This window comes from Sebastes fasciatus, chromosome 6 (genome assembly GCF_043250625.1).
Source record: "Sebastes fasciatus isolate fSebFas1 chromosome 6, fSebFas1.pri, whole genome shotgun sequence".
Classification (NCBI taxonomy): domain Eukaryota; kingdom Metazoa; phylum Chordata; class Actinopteri; order Perciformes; family Sebastidae; genus Sebastes; species Sebastes fasciatus.
Window position 1 is genome coordinate 33,836,613 of NC_133800.1, and position 17,513 is coordinate 33,854,125.

The 17,513-nt window shown below is 42.2% G+C and overlaps 1 protein-coding gene across 2 annotated transcripts in view; it reads left to right on the plus strand.

Moving 5' to 3' along the window:
- rasgef1ba (RasGEF domain family, member 1Ba) overlaps positions 1-17,513 on the plus strand; it is a 131,047-nt gene that overhangs the window by 89,284 nt on the left and 24,250 nt on the right. Inside the window, exons 1-4 of one of the 2 annotated variants that reach the window (XM_074639453.1) lie at positions 7,543-7,816; positions 16,097-16,279; positions 16,609-16,731; positions 16,900-17,037. In XM_074639453.1, the coding sequence (XP_074495554.1) occupies positions 16,103-16,279; positions 16,609-16,731; positions 16,900-17,037 (438 nt within the window). In that variant the 5' untranslated portion in view covers positions 7,543-7,816; positions 16,097-16,102. Of the gene's footprint in view, positions 1-7,542; positions 7,817-16,096; positions 16,280-16,608; positions 16,732-16,899; positions 17,038-17,513 lie in introns of those variants that run through there. The other variant, XM_074639452.1, reaches the window with a different exon arrangement.

Sequence of the window (17,513 nt, forward strand, 5' to 3'; positions counted from 1 at the left end):
CACTTCTGTTAAGCTCCTTTCCCACCGGACAAAAAACCCACTAACACCCACTAACATCTGACTTTTGTCTTCAGTGGGAAAGGTTACAATCCACATTCATTCCCGGGACAAATGAGTGCAGTAGTCGCAGGTATTTATCACCTCCAGCTCCAATCAGCAGCGATGGAAACATGACACCCGGGTAACTTTTACTCCTTTTCTGGCGCGATGCTATGTGACACACGTTGAAGTGAAAATATAATAAATAAAATCAACAGGGATTTAATTATAATTATTATAATTTAGTTACGTACAAAACATACAATTAATATGCTCTCCTCAAAGCCACCAGACTCCAGTCAGAAAACAGTAATTTTACCTCGCTGGTCATCGTAACGCACTTCATTCAAACTCGACAGTAATAAAATACAACTAATCAATACTGTCTTTAGTCTTTACACTGTTCCAACAATCACCAACTCTGATTTGGTCAAAATAAACCCTTAATTCACCGATTTAAATGTGAAAAGAAACAGCCGTTATATGCTACCAAAGCTACCAGAGTCCATTGACAAAACAGTAATTTTATACACTTCAGTCTTTCTACTGTTCCAACAATCACCAACTCTAGTTTGAGAGTTTGAAAGAGAGACTGAATAAGTAACAGATATAAAAAAAGAAGTAACCACGATAACATTTTCATTGTTTACTAATCCTGCTTCCGGTCGGCGCGTCTGCGACGTTGAACGTGACACATCAGAAAAAAAACAGAAAGGCTACTCCTCTACTGGTAATGGGAAAGGAGTCTATCAGCTACTTTTAGCGGGTTTTACCGTGTTTAAAAAAACTGCATATATGCAGTACCTTTGGTGGAAAAAGGGTATTAGAGTGTCACTGCAACTGAGCAATAGTGCAAGTGAACCATATGGGGGACAGTTCCTGTGAGAAAACAATGATGTCCTGACAAAGCATTTGACTGGTACCATCGTGGCTCTTTGCTGTCATAAATAATAATCATTTATTACAGTTGACTGTTCTTTTTGTAGGAAAATATTTGCAACCAACAGCTACAGTGTGAATCACTATATACAGTATAATCTGTCTACAATTTGGTTATTTAACTGATTTCATGCTCTCAAAGCTGTCAATTAACGTCAATACATTAGATCTACATATAGGAGAATGTATTTCTGTTACAAAAAGAAGACATACTGTAATATAAATATAGCACAGAGAGTTGATCTATCAGTTCTGACATTAAAGGGGTGAAGTAAAATATAAATATCTTGACTATAAGAAGTATTTATTCTTTTGTCAGTGCTGATAAGAACATCTGCTCTTCAACCAGAAAGTCACAAGTTTAGTAGTTTTAGAATACAAGGAATTTGCTTTGGTGTATTGCTACATAACATAAACATAGTAAGAGAAAATAAAATTAGAAGTAAAAGCAAGTATTGCCAAAAAACAAACAAATATAGAGCAGAAGAAAATTACAAAAAAATATGAAAGAAATACTACAAAATATGTGCAATATATCTGTATTAAAATAAAAGAGCTGTGCAGTTGTGTCAAAAATAGGTGTTTATCATGACTCAGGATGTTTGTCCCGAGTGTCCATGAGCACTGAGACACTGAACTGTGACCTGGCTGCTACCCGGGCGGCACAAATGGGAAACATGTCACTGTAACCTCCCGATGCCTATCTTTACCGCTCACTGTTGAAGCTATATGGGGAATGTAGCACAAACATAAAGTCAATGTTTATTTATTTCCCTGCAGGAACATTTCAAATGCAGCACATCAGTCTGGATGTCACGCTTGTGTAAGAGACCTTTAGCACAGTTGTGATGCTCCAGTCAGGCTCTTTCTCCACACAACAGTAAACATCTGATGTCTTCAGTCACACAGTCTGTTAATGAAGCTGAGGACATATTGTACCTTTTCACAGCACTGCTCTGATTTGTGATATAAATATTTTTGCTCTAACCCAGAGTGCCCTTTTCTGTGAGCGCCCTGCTTTACACTCACAGGAATCCTGTTTATTAAAGCTCCAGGCTGTAGCTGACTGTTACCTGGATGGACAACTTGGAAATCTTTCACGCTGCCTTCAGGGCAAACCGTGTTGAATGGCACAGAGTGTGAACGAGTTAGATTGGAAAAGCCCCACTTCCGTTAGCTTTTGAAATGCTGAAACCAGATCGTAATCAACACTGGTCAGGCTGGTATTAGAAACCAGACAAAGGAATAACAAACAACAACAACGCCCATGAAAAGACCAAACCCAGCAATTAATGTATCTACTAACGAGTATCGTCTGTGTATCTAGAGCTGGATATATCTTATTCCTCTCTGCCACAGAGCTCCATCATTGTCCAAAAACACATCAATGAGTTGCACTTTGTGACATGTTCCTTCATGAACGTATACAATCTAGATCAATACACCGTCCTGCTGCTCCAAATACTCACTAGAGCACCAAATGTGTATTAATCCACCACTGAAAATAGTAATTGAGTAAGGTTTGTTAAAAACTAGTGAGCAGCTGTTTCAGGAAATCACTGAGCCTTTTCTGAAAATCAAACTACATATTATATTTCAACCCAGTCGCCAGAATAAATGTTGGCATTGTATGTTTAAGCAAACCACAGGATACGTTGGATGATGATGTTTTCCAACCAAAAAAAGCTTCATTAATAACATTTCATATCAGCCTCGTATCACGCTTGCAGAAACGCGAGAGAATGAAGTCACTCTCCCTCTGTTTGTGTTATAATCAGAGCTTCTCCATGCTTTGTTGACATAGCCGGGCTGGCCGTGCATGCTTTTATTGCATGTTATTACACATGAGCGTGCCCCACTGGTTAGCTCACAGCCGCCGCTCTGCACTGCTCTGCACTGCTCTGCACTACTCTCATACAGCAGTGTTGCTGTTGTTTTCGCTGTTAGCACTGTTAGCTTTGAGCCGCGGGCTCAGCTGTCGCCATGTTGAGAGCTGTGTGGACGCAACAGAAATGCTCCCAATCTCACATTCACCTTGAAAGCCACAGACAGGGTAGGGAGATCGGGAAGTATTGAAACAGCAGATCAACACAATATTGGTTTTGGTCTTTTCATGGGATAAGTTGACAATAACAAAAAAATAAAATAAGGCCGGCCTTTTCTTGCTTGCTCTTTTAAATGTGGTTGCTCTTCATGCTAGTAATTTGGGAATTGAAACCTGCTTTTCTGTCACATTCAGTCAGTGTCAGTCGTTGTAGTAAATTGTTTGGAAAACTAATCCAAAAATGAGCCTTCCTTAAAGACAAGGCTCTGCAGTCTTGTTCAAAGCCTTGTTAATACACACAATTATACTGTCTGTCCACTTGAAACGGAAACCTGGTCCAGGCCTGACTGGACTATTGTTTGTGGTGTCTGCCGGCATATATTTGTGTTTGTGTCCACCATAATGACTGCAATCCTGATCTTAGTGGTCAAACTCCGTGCAGTCATTGAAGCGAGAGAAAAGCAGGATTAGTGCCTATACGTAAATCTGCACTAATACCACGTTACATAATACCTCTGGATGTTGACGAGATTTGGGCTGATTTGCTGTTATTTTACCGTGGCTTATTACTATGCTCGCAAATGTGGAGAAAGTCAGCCAAGCACAAACGTTCCAGTATGTAGTCTTTATATAAGTCACATTTCTTTACTGTTTAGAGTAACTGAACTACAGCGAAGAGGAAAACATTCTGCAGTCTTGTTCTCTTTTCTCTCGTTTAAAGATGAGCGAGGGACGTTGTAAACAAATGAAAATAAGCTTTTGTGTTAGAATGACATTTTCTGCAGTATTTTTGGTGTCATAACTCCAATTTCTCGTCTCTCCAGGTTGTCATAGATGAGAATTAATTCTTTATTGACCTTCCTGGTTAAATGAACGCTAAATAAATTAAAAAGAACTGAACTAATAATCACACAATGACCCGTATAGCTCCGCAGATAAAACACGGTGACACTGCCAAGAGCAGAACACTGCATCAAAGGATTTAATACATTTAAACATAATTGTGGTTTGCATGATTGTGTCATTTAATTTGCACATTTTTTGTGTAGAAATCAAATGATTCAAGTTTTTTTTATTTCCCAACAAAAGGCAGCTTTCTTTTCATGTGTCGCCCACTTATAGAAACAGTTGTCACCTTGAGTTATCTGGACAAACAATGAACATCACTGTTGGTTTGAAGAACCAAGCGGTGCGTTTTGTTGTGTTGGGAGACGGAGAAAGAGGCTCAGCTGTTGGGTTTCATTCCATGCGACAGCTTCTTCACTGATGTAATCTGTATAATTATAATTTCTCTCGGTGGTCATGAAGCTTCAGCATACATGACCTGAACTAAGAGTGAGGCGTGTAGACATAAGGGAGAGAGAGAGAGAGTGGGGGGAGGGATGGAGATGTAAATGGGAGAACAGAGGGGTAAAGGGGGGGAAGGGGAGTGGAGAGAATAAATAAAAAATATTTATGGGTGAGTGTGAAATTATAACCTTGTTAGCTTAGAGACTGTTTTCCTCTGTAGCTCATCGGCAGGTCACAATGAATACACAGAACACACTAAATATACAAAGCAGGACAATAAGGAGTATTTTATTATATACTGGAAAAACAAAGTTCGGAAATTTGTGTTTGGTGGATTATTTCTCTGTTGTTACAATGCTAATGGTCATTGTATTTTACATCGTTGGAAAGCCTGTTTATTTACCTTCCCAATGATGTCCAACTTGTAAGGATCATGCATTTGTGGGATGAGCAGCACAGCTGATTATGTGTAGTGCCCAAGAACAATTTGCCAAAATGCTCTGCCAATGGTAAACAGTGTATTCTCATCTCCCTCACTGGCAAAACAAGGCTTGTCATCACTGAAGGCCATCTCAATGCAGGGAGATATCAGGATGAGATTCTGCAGCCAGTGGTGATCCCATATCTCCACAATCTGGGACCTAACTTCATCCTCCAAGATGACAACACTCGCCAGCATGAGGAGGAGGTGCCAGGCTGTTGTGGCTGCGTATGGATCTTCCACCGCTACTGAGGCTCCTGACATATTGTATTAAATGAATAAAGTGTAAAATTGCCAATATGTCTTGTTTGTTCCTTGTTACTGAAAGAGAGTTCAATCATCCAATCCACCAAACAACTCAAAACAAGAGTCAACACCAACAGGAGAATACACTGTTTACCATTGACGGAGCATTTTGACAAATTTTTCTTGGGCGCTACCCACATAATCAGCTGTGCTGCTCATCCCACAAATGCATGATCCTTACAAGTTGGACATCATTGTGAAGGTAAATAAACAGGCTTTCCAACGATGTTAAATACAATGCCAATTAGCATTGTAACAACAGAGAAATAATCGACCAAACACAAGTTTACGAACTTTGTTTTTCCAGTTTAGTTATTGTAGTTCCTGTTGTAATTGTTGCCATAGTCTAGTGATGCCGATGTCTGTTGGTCCACCACTTTGGTCCAGACTGAATCAACTATCAGGTATAAGACATTCATGGTCCCCAGAGGAGGAATCCTACTGACTTTGTTGATCTCCTGACTTTTACTCTAGCGCACCATGACGTCGACTTTTGTGTTATTTAGTGAAATATCTTAAGAGCTATCGGATGTATTGTTATTATATTTGGTGCAGATATTTAGGATAATATTAATAATCTTTATAGTCCAAAAATGTGAAAATTTGACCTCGGCTTCTCAGTTTGGTTGAAACTGGGGCTGCAACAAAAAATTATTTTCATTAATTAATTAATCATTAATGATTATTATCTCGATTAATCGATGAATTGTGTGGTCTATAAAATGTCAGAAAATAGTGAAAAATGTTCGTCCCAGTTTCTCATAGTCCAAGGTGGTTTAGGCGGTTTCAGGTTTCAGTTTTATTTGTCATGTGCAGATTAACACATGGGTCAACAATACAGTACAATGAAATGTATAGGATGAGAGAGCGGGTCAACTCAGCACTAAAATCCATATATAAGATAAGATAGAATGACAATACGTGTAAGATAAAAATGTGATGTCTTTAAATGTCTTGTTGTGTCAGCCCAAAACCCAAAGATGTTCAGTTTAATATCATATAAAACAGAAAAACAGGAAATCTCCATATTTGAAAGGCTGAAAACAGCATTTTCTGACATTTTTGCATGAAAAATTTCTTTAACAATTAATCTATCAAAATAGTTGGCGATTATTTGATCGACTAATCGTTGCAGCAAATCACAATACATACATTAAATAGCACAATATGCACTGTACAGAGAACAGTAACGGACATGGTCCCAGTGTGAATGTTACGAATGAACGAATATACGAATTTAAAAAAGTTATGGCATTTGGTATGAAAGACTTTTTGTAAGTGTTCTTGGTTGTTGTGGCGGATCTATAGCATCTTGAGGGCGGTTTTATGAATACTTTGAAAAAGGGGATCATTTTAGGCTTTTCGTGTGTCATTTGTACGCCACGCAACAAAACTATGGTAGCGTTCACAGTTAGGTTTAGGCAACGAAACCACTTAGTTAGGTTTAGGAAAAGCGTCATGGTTGGGCTTAAAATACGTACAGAAACAATGTTACATCTACGGAAAAACGTCACTAACGTAACTTACAAAACAAAACAAAAATAAATAAATAAATAATATTTTTTTTAAATGCCGGTGGCCGACCTTCCTTATTTTCTGCATTGAGGTAACAAATGAACAAATGAATAACCCCTGTAACTCTCTTTCTCACATTTTTTAACCTGTTTGGCCGCACCTATTTGTTAATAAAAGTGTAAATTGTAGTGAAACTGACTAAACACACATAAGGGCGGCTGTGGCTCAGAGGGTAGAGCAGGTTGTCCACCAATCGGAAGGTCGGTGGTTTGATGTCGATGTGTCCTTGAGCAAGACACTTAACCCCAAATTGCTCCCGAAGCATACTTAGATTTAGTATTTAGATTAGATCCTGATGGGCAAAGTTGTCACCTTAGCAGCCTCTGCCATCAGTGTATGAATGTGTGTGTGAATGGGTGAATGCTGACATGTAGTGTAAAGCGCTTTGAGTGGTTGGAAGACTAGAAAAAGTGCTATATAAATGCAAGTCCATTTACCATTTACCATAAACCAACAATATCAGGGACCAATTATTTATTTATATCATAATAAATCCAGTTATTTACGAAAATAAAAATCTTAATTTTTGTGTGTTGCGGTTAACAGAAACTAATCTTAGGAATTAGGAAACCTAAGGAATTAGGAAAGTTTTCAATGTGTTTGTCATACTGTATTTTTTTCTTTTGGATTTAGATGACCTGGCAACACGTCATCTGTCATCCCTGTAGGCTAAATAAAAATAAAGAGGAAGAAAGATACAGATCATGGAAGAAACGTCAGAGTTTAGATGGAGAAAGGGAAATGAAATTGAAAGGGAGAGAAGAGGAGAGGGGGATGATGAGATGGAGGAGGAGGGGTGAGTCCTCTCCTCTCCTCTGATTGGCTGCTGCCTCTCCGTCACAGTGAAGTCTTGAGGCTGATCGGAGCTCCGCAGCTCAAACACACAGAGAGGAGGCGGCGGAGCAGCAACAGAAACACAGCCGGAGCTTTCATTCATTCTCACGGATTCTTCTTCTGAAACCGACTAGTCGCGCTCCTTTTTTCGTGCATTTTGCAGCTGAATAATGCTGCAGTGATCTACCGGGAGCACCGGGGAGGGTTTCATGTAAAAAGGAGAAAGTGTCTGAAATAAAGGCGGTTTCACAGGGTTTTCTGGAAAAAGGATACGAGGGAGATTGTCACCTGGATTCCTGCTTGTTGAGGTGAGGATTTGATTGATTGTGTGAATGTTTGAGGATGCAACTGAGTGTGTTTGTTTGTGCGTCTTGGACACAGAATGCGCGCAGGTGGTGGAAAGAGAGCGCACTTTATGTCTCCTTAAAGAGGCAGCGTGCGTAAACCACCTGACCACTGATTTTAAAGCTATTTTCCTGCAAATCTTAATATTGCATCTTGAGTTTTTTGTGTTTATATCGACCCTTTATGCAGTGTGAGTGCTGGCTGTGCGCCTTTATTGACTTTATCCAAATCTGCATCCTCCAGAATCAAAACAAACACAAATTTGGTGTCTTATCTGTTAATTATTTCATAAAGTGACCCCTGAAATGTACCACCAACTGACCACTGATTTTATTTTTTTATACTTTATTTTTTCCTTTTTTCAAGGCTGTTTTCATATATGCAATCCACTGTTTTTTAATTACAACAGTCTATAAACCAACTTTTAAGTCGATGATCTTACAGACAAACCCATCAAGTACACTAGAGAGAAAACAACCTCAACATTCAAAACAAAACCAAGAAAATAAATAACAATAATAATAATGACAAAAAGAAAGAGTAGAGTTAAAAAAAAACAACCAACAAAGCAAAAAAAAAAAAAAAAGATTTTAAAGGTATTTTCCCAACTTACCTGCAAATATTAATATTGCATCTTGAGTTTTTTTGTGTTTATATCGACCCTTTATTGCAGTGTGAGTGCTGGCTATGCGCCTTTATTGGCTTTATCCAAATCTCCATCCTCCACAATCAAAACAAACACAAATTTGGTGTCTTATCTGTTAATTTCCCCTAAAGTGACCCCTGAAATGTACCACAGTGTCAGTGCTGGACTATATTTAACCCCCACTATCTCCTGGTTAAGAGGATTCCCCCCCTGCCATCTCCTCCTGAAGCCAGTGAGGGATCAGTGCAGTTAATCCCACATCTCTCCTGTGTAACTCTGGCCTGCTCTCCTTGGCTTTCCGTGCCACCTCTCTGTACTACAAGCATGCATTGAGGGTTTCCTTAATGTGCTGACAAGTTAAATCCGTTTATTGGTGATTTGGCAGGCTCACAGTGTGAGGGTGCCTCCTCTGGAAACACTTGAATGAGTTATTGTTGCTGTGGATTGCATGATTGCTGCTGTACTCTGGTGCTGTGGTGGGCTTTGTTTGTAAAAACAAAATGCAGACAAATAGATGCTTTGGGGGGTCTAAGAAGGTGCCTGATATTTTGATGAAAGCGGTGATGTAATTGTACATAAAAAGTGGTGTGAAGACTGCAGAGCTTTGGGGGATTGAAAGAAATGAGCAGTGTTTATCGCTTAAACTAGCTCTGATTTATTGATTAGCAAGTTCATCAGTCGATGGAGTTGTCATGGAGTTGCAGATGCTTAACTTGTGTTTTGTGGAGCACTTTATGGACTAAATTTGGCTGAAGAGTGAAAGCTTGGTTATATGTAACTTGTATTTAAATGACTGTGAAGCAGGTCATGACTGCACGTTGAAATACAGTCTTTTAGATGTGGTGAATCGATGGATTTATAACATGGATATCTAAGAAAAACTTCCACTTTTCAACCAAATTTCGCCCAGTTTGCACGTAGATGCCTTAGTCTTTTAGATCAAGGTATTGAGGCGTTATTCAAGATGCATCTGGACGGGGAAATACCTAAAAAGAGAGCGTGCCGCCTCAAAACACCAGTTGAAATGTGCCTGTTTAACCTGTTTAACGTTTCCAGTATCTCATCCCAACCTGTAGCCTGCTTGATGTTGAATCTTAACTTGTTGTTTACTCATTTCTTGACGTATCAGAAGCCATGAAGGTGTTGTTGTTTTCTACTGCGGCGTCCCCTCTGTGCAGGATGTTTTAATGTCAGCGGGGGGGATTCATGAGGCTGTCAAGGGCTGATGACGCCAGGTGACAGAATCCTGTATGGAAGCTGTGATTTTTACCACTCAGTGCCACAGCTGCAAACATTACCCTGTTGGTAGGACAACACTTGTTACTGGTGTGGATGTAGGAGGTGGTTGGAAAAGGTTAAAAGGTCGAGAGAGACAAAGATTTCTCTGTGGTGAGCCGCCTCTCCTCTCTGGTCTGTTGTTGCTGCTGCTGTTCTGTCTTGAATTGACAGAAAATAAATTAATCGAAAGACGTCCGTGTCAATTTTGTTTTCAGTTTAAATATAAAATATGAATATTGTTGATTAGGGAGAAATGGTCCAAATGACTCTGGACTTAAATGAGAAATGGACCAAGTGACTTGGGACTTACTTGGGACTTGGACCAAATTACTTATTACTTGGAACTTTCTTGAGACTTGGACCAAATGACTTGGGGCTTGCTTGCGACCAAATGACTTGTGACTTACTTGTGATCAAATAACCTGGGACTTACCTGAAACTTAGACCAAATAATTTGTGACTTCCTTGAGACCTCGTCCAAATGTCTTGAATCACACGTCTGGCAGGCTGGATGGGAAGATGTGCTGTTTTGGTTCTTGACTTGCCTTAACTAAGAACTCGTCTTAACTTGCCATAACCTGTGACTTGACTTGCTTAAGAAAAAAATACTCTGGACTTTCTTGAGACTTGGACCAAGTGTTTTGGGACTTACTTGAAATTTGGGACTAGAGTCACATATCTGGTCAGCTGGATGTGGAGATGTGGTGTTGGTCCATGTTCCAGTCCCTCTGTTTGCTGGCAGCCCTCTCAGACAGGTGTATTCTTATTTAACACTCTTCCACCTGGTTTAGTTTGAAGTACTTGTGACCACACGCCAGCTTCTAACAACACCACCAGCAACCAGCCGTCTTTATTTAGACTACTTCCACTATTCCACTGTGGCCTCTTGGCCCTGCTGTGCAGCCACTCGGCTATCTCTCACCCTCATTTCCTCAAGCCATGGATGAGTGAGATTCCTCGTGCCTTTAAGTGTTTACACAGCAGAGGGGGGGCTGTTGATTTACTGCTGGACCCTCAAAGTGTCTCCGGGCAGCATCACATTACCCCGCTGCTATAGACACCTCCTCTTACAGCCCCAACCTTTTCTCTTTCTGTGGAAACCACTTCTCAATCAAATTACATCACAAGTCTCAGAGCTTTATTGCTTTGACCTGTGTGTACACCTCAGTGGCTGCAGCACAATCCTGGGAATTTCTCAGGAAAATAGCATCGGAGAAGTGCTTAAATGGGCGTTCCCGGCTGCGTCTCCTGAACCACGGGAATCCTTTTCTGTGTGTTCAGGATTTTTTTTCTTTACAGCCTTTAGAACTGCTGATGGGCGCTCATCAGGAGCGGTCGTTAACACGGCGGGCAGGGCGGGAAGAAGAGCCTCCGTCGGCTCTTTGATAGCTTGAGCAAAAGCGAGGAGACCGGGCTCTGTCATTTTCCCTCTGGGGGGAAGCTGCCCCACCCGAACGTTTGGAGGCTAAATTACCTGCAAGCTTGTGTCACTGACGGCTCTGCAGCCTGGAGGGAATTTAACGTAAATGGCGGGGTTTTACTCCTGATATGCTCGGGGAGGTTTGGTGCTTTTGTTTCTAAATTCCCCCTACAGGGCAAAAAAAGGGAAATAGTTTGACTTTTCTATAACCTTTCAGTGAACCATGGCCTCAAACAAAAAGTCCTGGTTTCACTTCTCCTCAACTCGTATTTCACCTCCAAATGCTGCACCTCATGATCAGTTTAACATCTTTCAGTTTCATTTCTAAGCTGCCTGTTTCAGCTGAGTGTACCTCCCAGTGTTACTATACTAGGAAGAAAGTCCCAACCCCTCAAGACTACCACGAGACATACCTGAATCATCTGAGAGACTCACTGCCGTGTGATAATCAGCGGTTGGTGTTTTAGCCAATAAAAAATGGGAACAGTGTCTGCGTGAGCGTAAAAATAGACCTGACTTTGAATATTTAAAGAAATTTTCACCCAAAAGCAACAATTTGTATGTCAGTTTACAGCTCGATGCTTTTTAGCTGAAAACATCTTTTGAGCAGAAACAGACAGAAATTTGAATATCCTCTGTTTTTTAAATCCAATTTAAGTCCAAACTAGACTTTTTTTTTTACACATTGAGGCAGATGGCTACACACACAGCCAACAAGGCTGTAATTAAAACCATCCATCCAACCTAACCAACCCCCCCCCCGTGCTGTGGCATTTAGTTTGTTTACTTTCTGCTGCCACCCAGCCAGCAGCCACGTGCAAACCAACAGCAACGTGCAAGAGTTTGCTTTTGTCAGGACTTGATATGTGGTCCTCCCCCCCTCCACCCTTCACCACCACTACTAATACTACTACACACACACACCTGGAAGCCAAATGTAAATGTCTCAGTTGTTGCTGCTTGTCGGCATCCTGCGCTTTGTTTTTAGGATTATGGTGAAGGCTGCAGCTGGCGTGTGTGGAGAGCAGACACTGTTGGCTTTAGTGCAGAGATGGCGATGGTGGTGGTGGGATCCCCTTGCTGCTAAACTAATTAGCATTTTTTGGCCCGAGAATATGGTCTCAGTTATCGCCAAAAGTGGCCCTAATCTTTGTAAGTAAAATAGATAAAGTACATTTGATAAAATTTATGAAACTAAGGGCGCGTTCACAAGCCAATATTTAGTCTGTTTTAATTGGTGCGGTTCGTTTGGGCAGTTGTGAACGCAGTAACCATACTAGTGTGGACGAAAAATAAATGGTCCGAGACCACCTCTCGCAAGCGGTCTCGTACCGGTTGTTTTGGTCCGCAACAGAGTACGATTGCTGCGTTCACGACAGCCCAAATGAACCGCACCGCACAGATTAAAACAAAACCAAAGCGAACCAAAACGCAGGCTTTCTGTGCAGGCATTTGTTGAGATGGACACAGGTAAACAACAGGTTAACGTGAGTGGGAGAGGACTGACTTCTTTGCTTGACATCTGGGCCGAAGAGAACGTACAGAATATATATGTAATAGTGACGTTTCTTTCTATATAAACTGGAGGAGAAGAGGTTCGTGCGCACAATAGATCAGCGTCGAGTCAGAGTGAAAATACTTCGACAGCAATACATAACAGTCTACGATTCCCTTCAGAGAAGTGGCAGCTCTCGAGACGAAAAAGATAAATTCTCTCCTTCGTACGCCCTTCAGCAAATACGTGTTTTTATTTGGTCCGCTTTAATTTGTGCAAACCGAACCAGACTAAATAGCAAACGAACCAAAAGCATCAATTTCACCAAACGTATCAAGTGTTTAAAAAAGCAACCTTAGAACAAACCAGGACCAGCAAATAGTGCCGCTCTGCTAAAAGAGACGGAGAGATTAGAGAAGAGGACAAAGTGCAACATCTGATCTCACGGTGTCCTCTATCTGAGAGTTTTTTTTTTTTCTATTAGAGACACGGCTTTTATCTTCAAAAGAAGCTCACCTGCCCCTGGCAGCGTGAGATTAATCCAAACTGTTCAAACCTTTTCAAAGAGACGGAGAGTGATGTCACAGTACTGAAGATTCAATACAACTTGTTGCAATATTAGATTCTATAAACCCAGTGCTCTCACCGTATGTGTTCATTTGAATCTGTAGAGGATGCAGATGTGTGGATTTGAGTTGATTGGTAGATGAAGGTTGGATATTTTGAGATTAATCCCAGTCCAACTAAACTGACTGTTTAACTTGTGCCACAAATGAAATGTTGAACTTGGGCAGCAACCAGGAGTTCACCAATACAACCTTTTTTCTCCCAATACAATACTCCGATCATTGATTATCTGTTTTTGCTCTATCAATTCATTGTTTATCTACAAAATGTCAAAAAATAGGACACGTTTAGGGCTGCAACTGATGACTATTTTCATTATTGATTAGTTCATTGTTGCAGCTCTAGTCACGTGCCCATGGCAATTTCCCCCCGAGCCCTTGGTGTCCTCTTAAACTCATAAATCAACAATAATTTAAATATTAAAATTACTTAAGACAACAAAAGGAGTATTAAAATTGTTGTTTTGATTAATTTCCTGTTGGTCGCCTAATAGTTTGAGCTCCACATCCAACCAAAACAACCCCCACCTTCATGGTAAGAGAAGCGAGCGTGGGATCAGGGAGCTGGTGGTTTTACATCCCAGCTGGGAAAAGTGAAAGAGACGAGTTCTCAGTCCTCGATCACCTGCTGCTGTTCATGTGCTGCTCTTCATCTGAACCCCGGCGCTGCTTCTAGAGCTGCTTTGTGGACAGTAGATATCTGTGGTTGTACTTGTTGTTCTAAGAAAAAAGCTCTTAAGTTCAGAAAACCAAAACCCTCAGTGGAGTAAACCCCAGTGGATCCAAAACCCAGTTGACTTTTACTAGTCGAGTATCCCTCCATCAGACTCGTGATGTCCCGGTCTCTCTCTCTCTCTCTCGCTCTCGCTCTCTGCAGTGAAGCCACATGGTGCAGCAGATGCTCTGACTCCTCACACTCGCCTTTTCTCATGGAAATGGCCATCACGGCTGTCTGGCTGAATAATAGCGATGGTCTGTGTGTGCACGCGTGCATTATGGAGCGGCATGCGTGTGAAAGTGGAAGGGTGGAAGGTTCGCCTCGTGTGGGTGGAGGCTTTAAGTGAACTTATGAATAAACAGGGGTTGTTTTAGGGATCTATATGGAGCCGTGTGTGCTCCTGCAAGAGCAAACAGAGCTGTGTCTTTTGATTTTTTTTAAAGGTTAAGCTCAAGACTTCTGTTAGATGCTACAAAATAATATCTGTTATTTCACTCTCTGGTCCAGATGTTTCTTTTGTTCTTATGTAAGCCTCCTCTGCAAACCAATGTTACATCACAGGACAGTTTGGACTGGTTGTGTGGCAGTGTGTGGGCAGGTGTAGTTTATACCTCCTGGCATCCTCGTATCCGTCCCTGGCAGCAGCGCCGCAGTGCATCAGCCTTAAAGGCTTCCTGACTCGGCAGGCCGCCACGGGGCAGCATATTGTCTAGAAGGTGGTGGTGGTGGGGTGGTGGAGGAGGATTGTGATGGTGGGTGGGGGTGGGGTTGTTGCACCCTGCACGACCCCCTTCTCCACCCCCCCTGCAGTGTGAAAAGGCCCTTTGTGTCTCCCCAGCCATAAGTCTGCCTGGCATGGGATTGAGCCGAGGTGCCAGGGTCAGAGGTCAGGAGGCTGGCAGAGGAAAGTGTGTGTGAGCTTGTTGTTCTATCTTTGTGAGGACGTTAAAGTTAGGGTTGGTAGTGTTCTTCAAAATGTTATATTTGTTGAAATTCTCATCATGTCCCGACAGCAATCAATAATTCAAATGCTCTGACACAAAATCTGGTATCTGGACTGTAATAAGCCCGTCCAATCATTTCATTCGGCCCAAATTTTGGGGGCGTGGCGTTTGGAGGGAGGCTTGTGTATCGTGCTGTCACGTCCTCGTAGCATGGAGGTAACACATCTGGTGATTTACTGACAGAGCGATGATTGTTTGGAACGTACGGATCGGTGAGACGCTGCAGGAGTAGTATGACAACTTTCTATTGATTGATGTTAGTGTGACGTTAGCTCCCTAGCACAGGACTGCACACGTGTTCCTCCACTCGTCATCATGTCGTACCATGCATCAGGAGTTGTTCTTGCCTCCTTGACACACACTCACACACACACATACACAAACATGTGGTAGCAGTGGAAGTAAGCAGGCAACGTGATCGTCATACAGAGTGCTGCTTTCAGGGTGAACCGAGTGTCAGGACGTCCTGCAGGGCTGCAGTTTGACCCAGAATCTCTCACAAGCTCGCACACGTTTTGTGGTGTACAGTGCATTCATTTTGACGTCAGTCTTTAAGCGCAGAACGTTCCTTATGAGCTCTGTGGTTAAATACCAGCTATAAGCCAACAGCTCTGGTTTAGCTGTAACTGGTTCTGTAGAGCAAGGCGCTAATACTTCAATTCCCTGTAAAGCTCAGTGGGGTCAAACTTGAATAAAGCATCTGTTAGCATCTATTCTAGTGTGTTTCATTGTGATGCAGATGACTCATGAACCTCCTGCTTATTTTCCTCTCTCTCGTGCTTTTTGTGTCTCAACCACAGTTTTCATCTTTTTCAGTCGACCATTTGTCCGTCCAAATAAACTAAACCCAGAAGCCTTAAAATGGACAGCAGGGATCCGGAGGAGAAACGGGTTGTTGACTGCGTCCTAAACATTTTGCCGTCTGTGTTTGTGTCTGAGAGCTATTTTGGTTTTCTTCTGGCCGCCCTGCATCAGCGTCTGTGGTGAAACATCTATCGGAGAAGTTAAGAGCGTTGACTGACCGCTTCTGTGTTTGTCCACTTTCTCTTTTTACAGGACAACATGCCTCAGACACCACCGTTCACGGGGCAGCTGAACACCAGCAGCTACAACAAGAACCTGTACCAGACCAAAGATGACAGCTACGCCGGCCTCTATTACCATGACAACAACCTGGCGTCCGGGTCCCTGGAGGCCCTTGTTCACCACTTGGTCCCGACTCTAGACTATTATCCAGATGTGAGTGTTGTTTATTTTTATCTCTGGTGGTTTCTTTTGCTTTGCAGTTTCATCAAAGTGAGGAGGTGAAGCCTTTTTTTCTTTTTATCTGTCTGAGAAGCTCTGCTGCTCTGAGACTCCGGTAGTGCTAAAGTCGCTTTCTTGCATCTTTTTCTCTCCGTACATCAGGGAGTAAAAGTTTTCATTCCCCCTACTTTATATATTTTGTTGTTTAGGTATCTTTGCCCCCGGTGATGTGTGGTTTTAAAACCCATTTTCAAGCTTAAATAATCAATTTGACATCATGATTTTACTTTTTGTAGTAAACATATTTTCTTTTCTCTCCACAGAGGACGTACATCTTCACCTTCCTGCTCAGCTCGCGCCTTTTTGTCCGCCCGTACGAACTCATGTCGAAGGTGTGTCACCTGTGCATGGAGCAACAACGACTCAGCGATCCTCAAGCCGACAAGGTATGCTATAGCTATAAATCCTGGATGGCACCACCTTCACCTCATTCTGAGCCAGGAAAACCCCTCTCTTAGCTGTGAACCCACTGCAAAATCTAGACGTCGTCACATCCTAGTTGTGTTTCTCTCAGCTGTTCGCTCAATACTAATGTGTTCATCCTGCATTTTCAGATGAGAGTCCGGAAGATCGCTCCCAAGATCCTCCAGCTGCTGACGGAGTGGACGGAAACCTTCCCGTACGACTTCAGAGACGAGAGGATGATGCGGAGCCTGAAGGAGCTGACCCATCGGCTGGCCAGTGGAGACGAGGTCAGTCTGTTATTTCTACATGCTGCTCGCCACCAACCGTTATTCAAACGAGTTCAGTAACAAAAGACTCGTCTGCTGATCAGATAATGTGTGTAGGTGTTATCACAAAGCCGTGCGGTGCTGTTTTATAGACCGCACGTACAGCAGAGCTACAGGCACAGGCAGATTATTTAGCAGATAGCGGTGGAGGGAGGTGGAGGGAGGAGGTGGGGGGGTATCTGGCAACAAAGCCGTTTTGGAGGCAGGCTGAGTTGAGAGAAAAGCCTCATTGTTCATGAGCTAGGTGGCTGTTTTGTCGTCTGTGGCGCTGCTTCCTAGTAGGCAGCGTTTGAATTGTCTCTCTGCTGCAGAGCTGAATGTCAGTGGCTTAGCGCGCCGTTAGCCTCCGCTGCGCTGCGCTGTGTTCATCAGAGTTGATTTAGTGAGGTAGAACTGTTGTAGTCTCTGTTATCTTTGTTGCACATGCAGACCCTCCT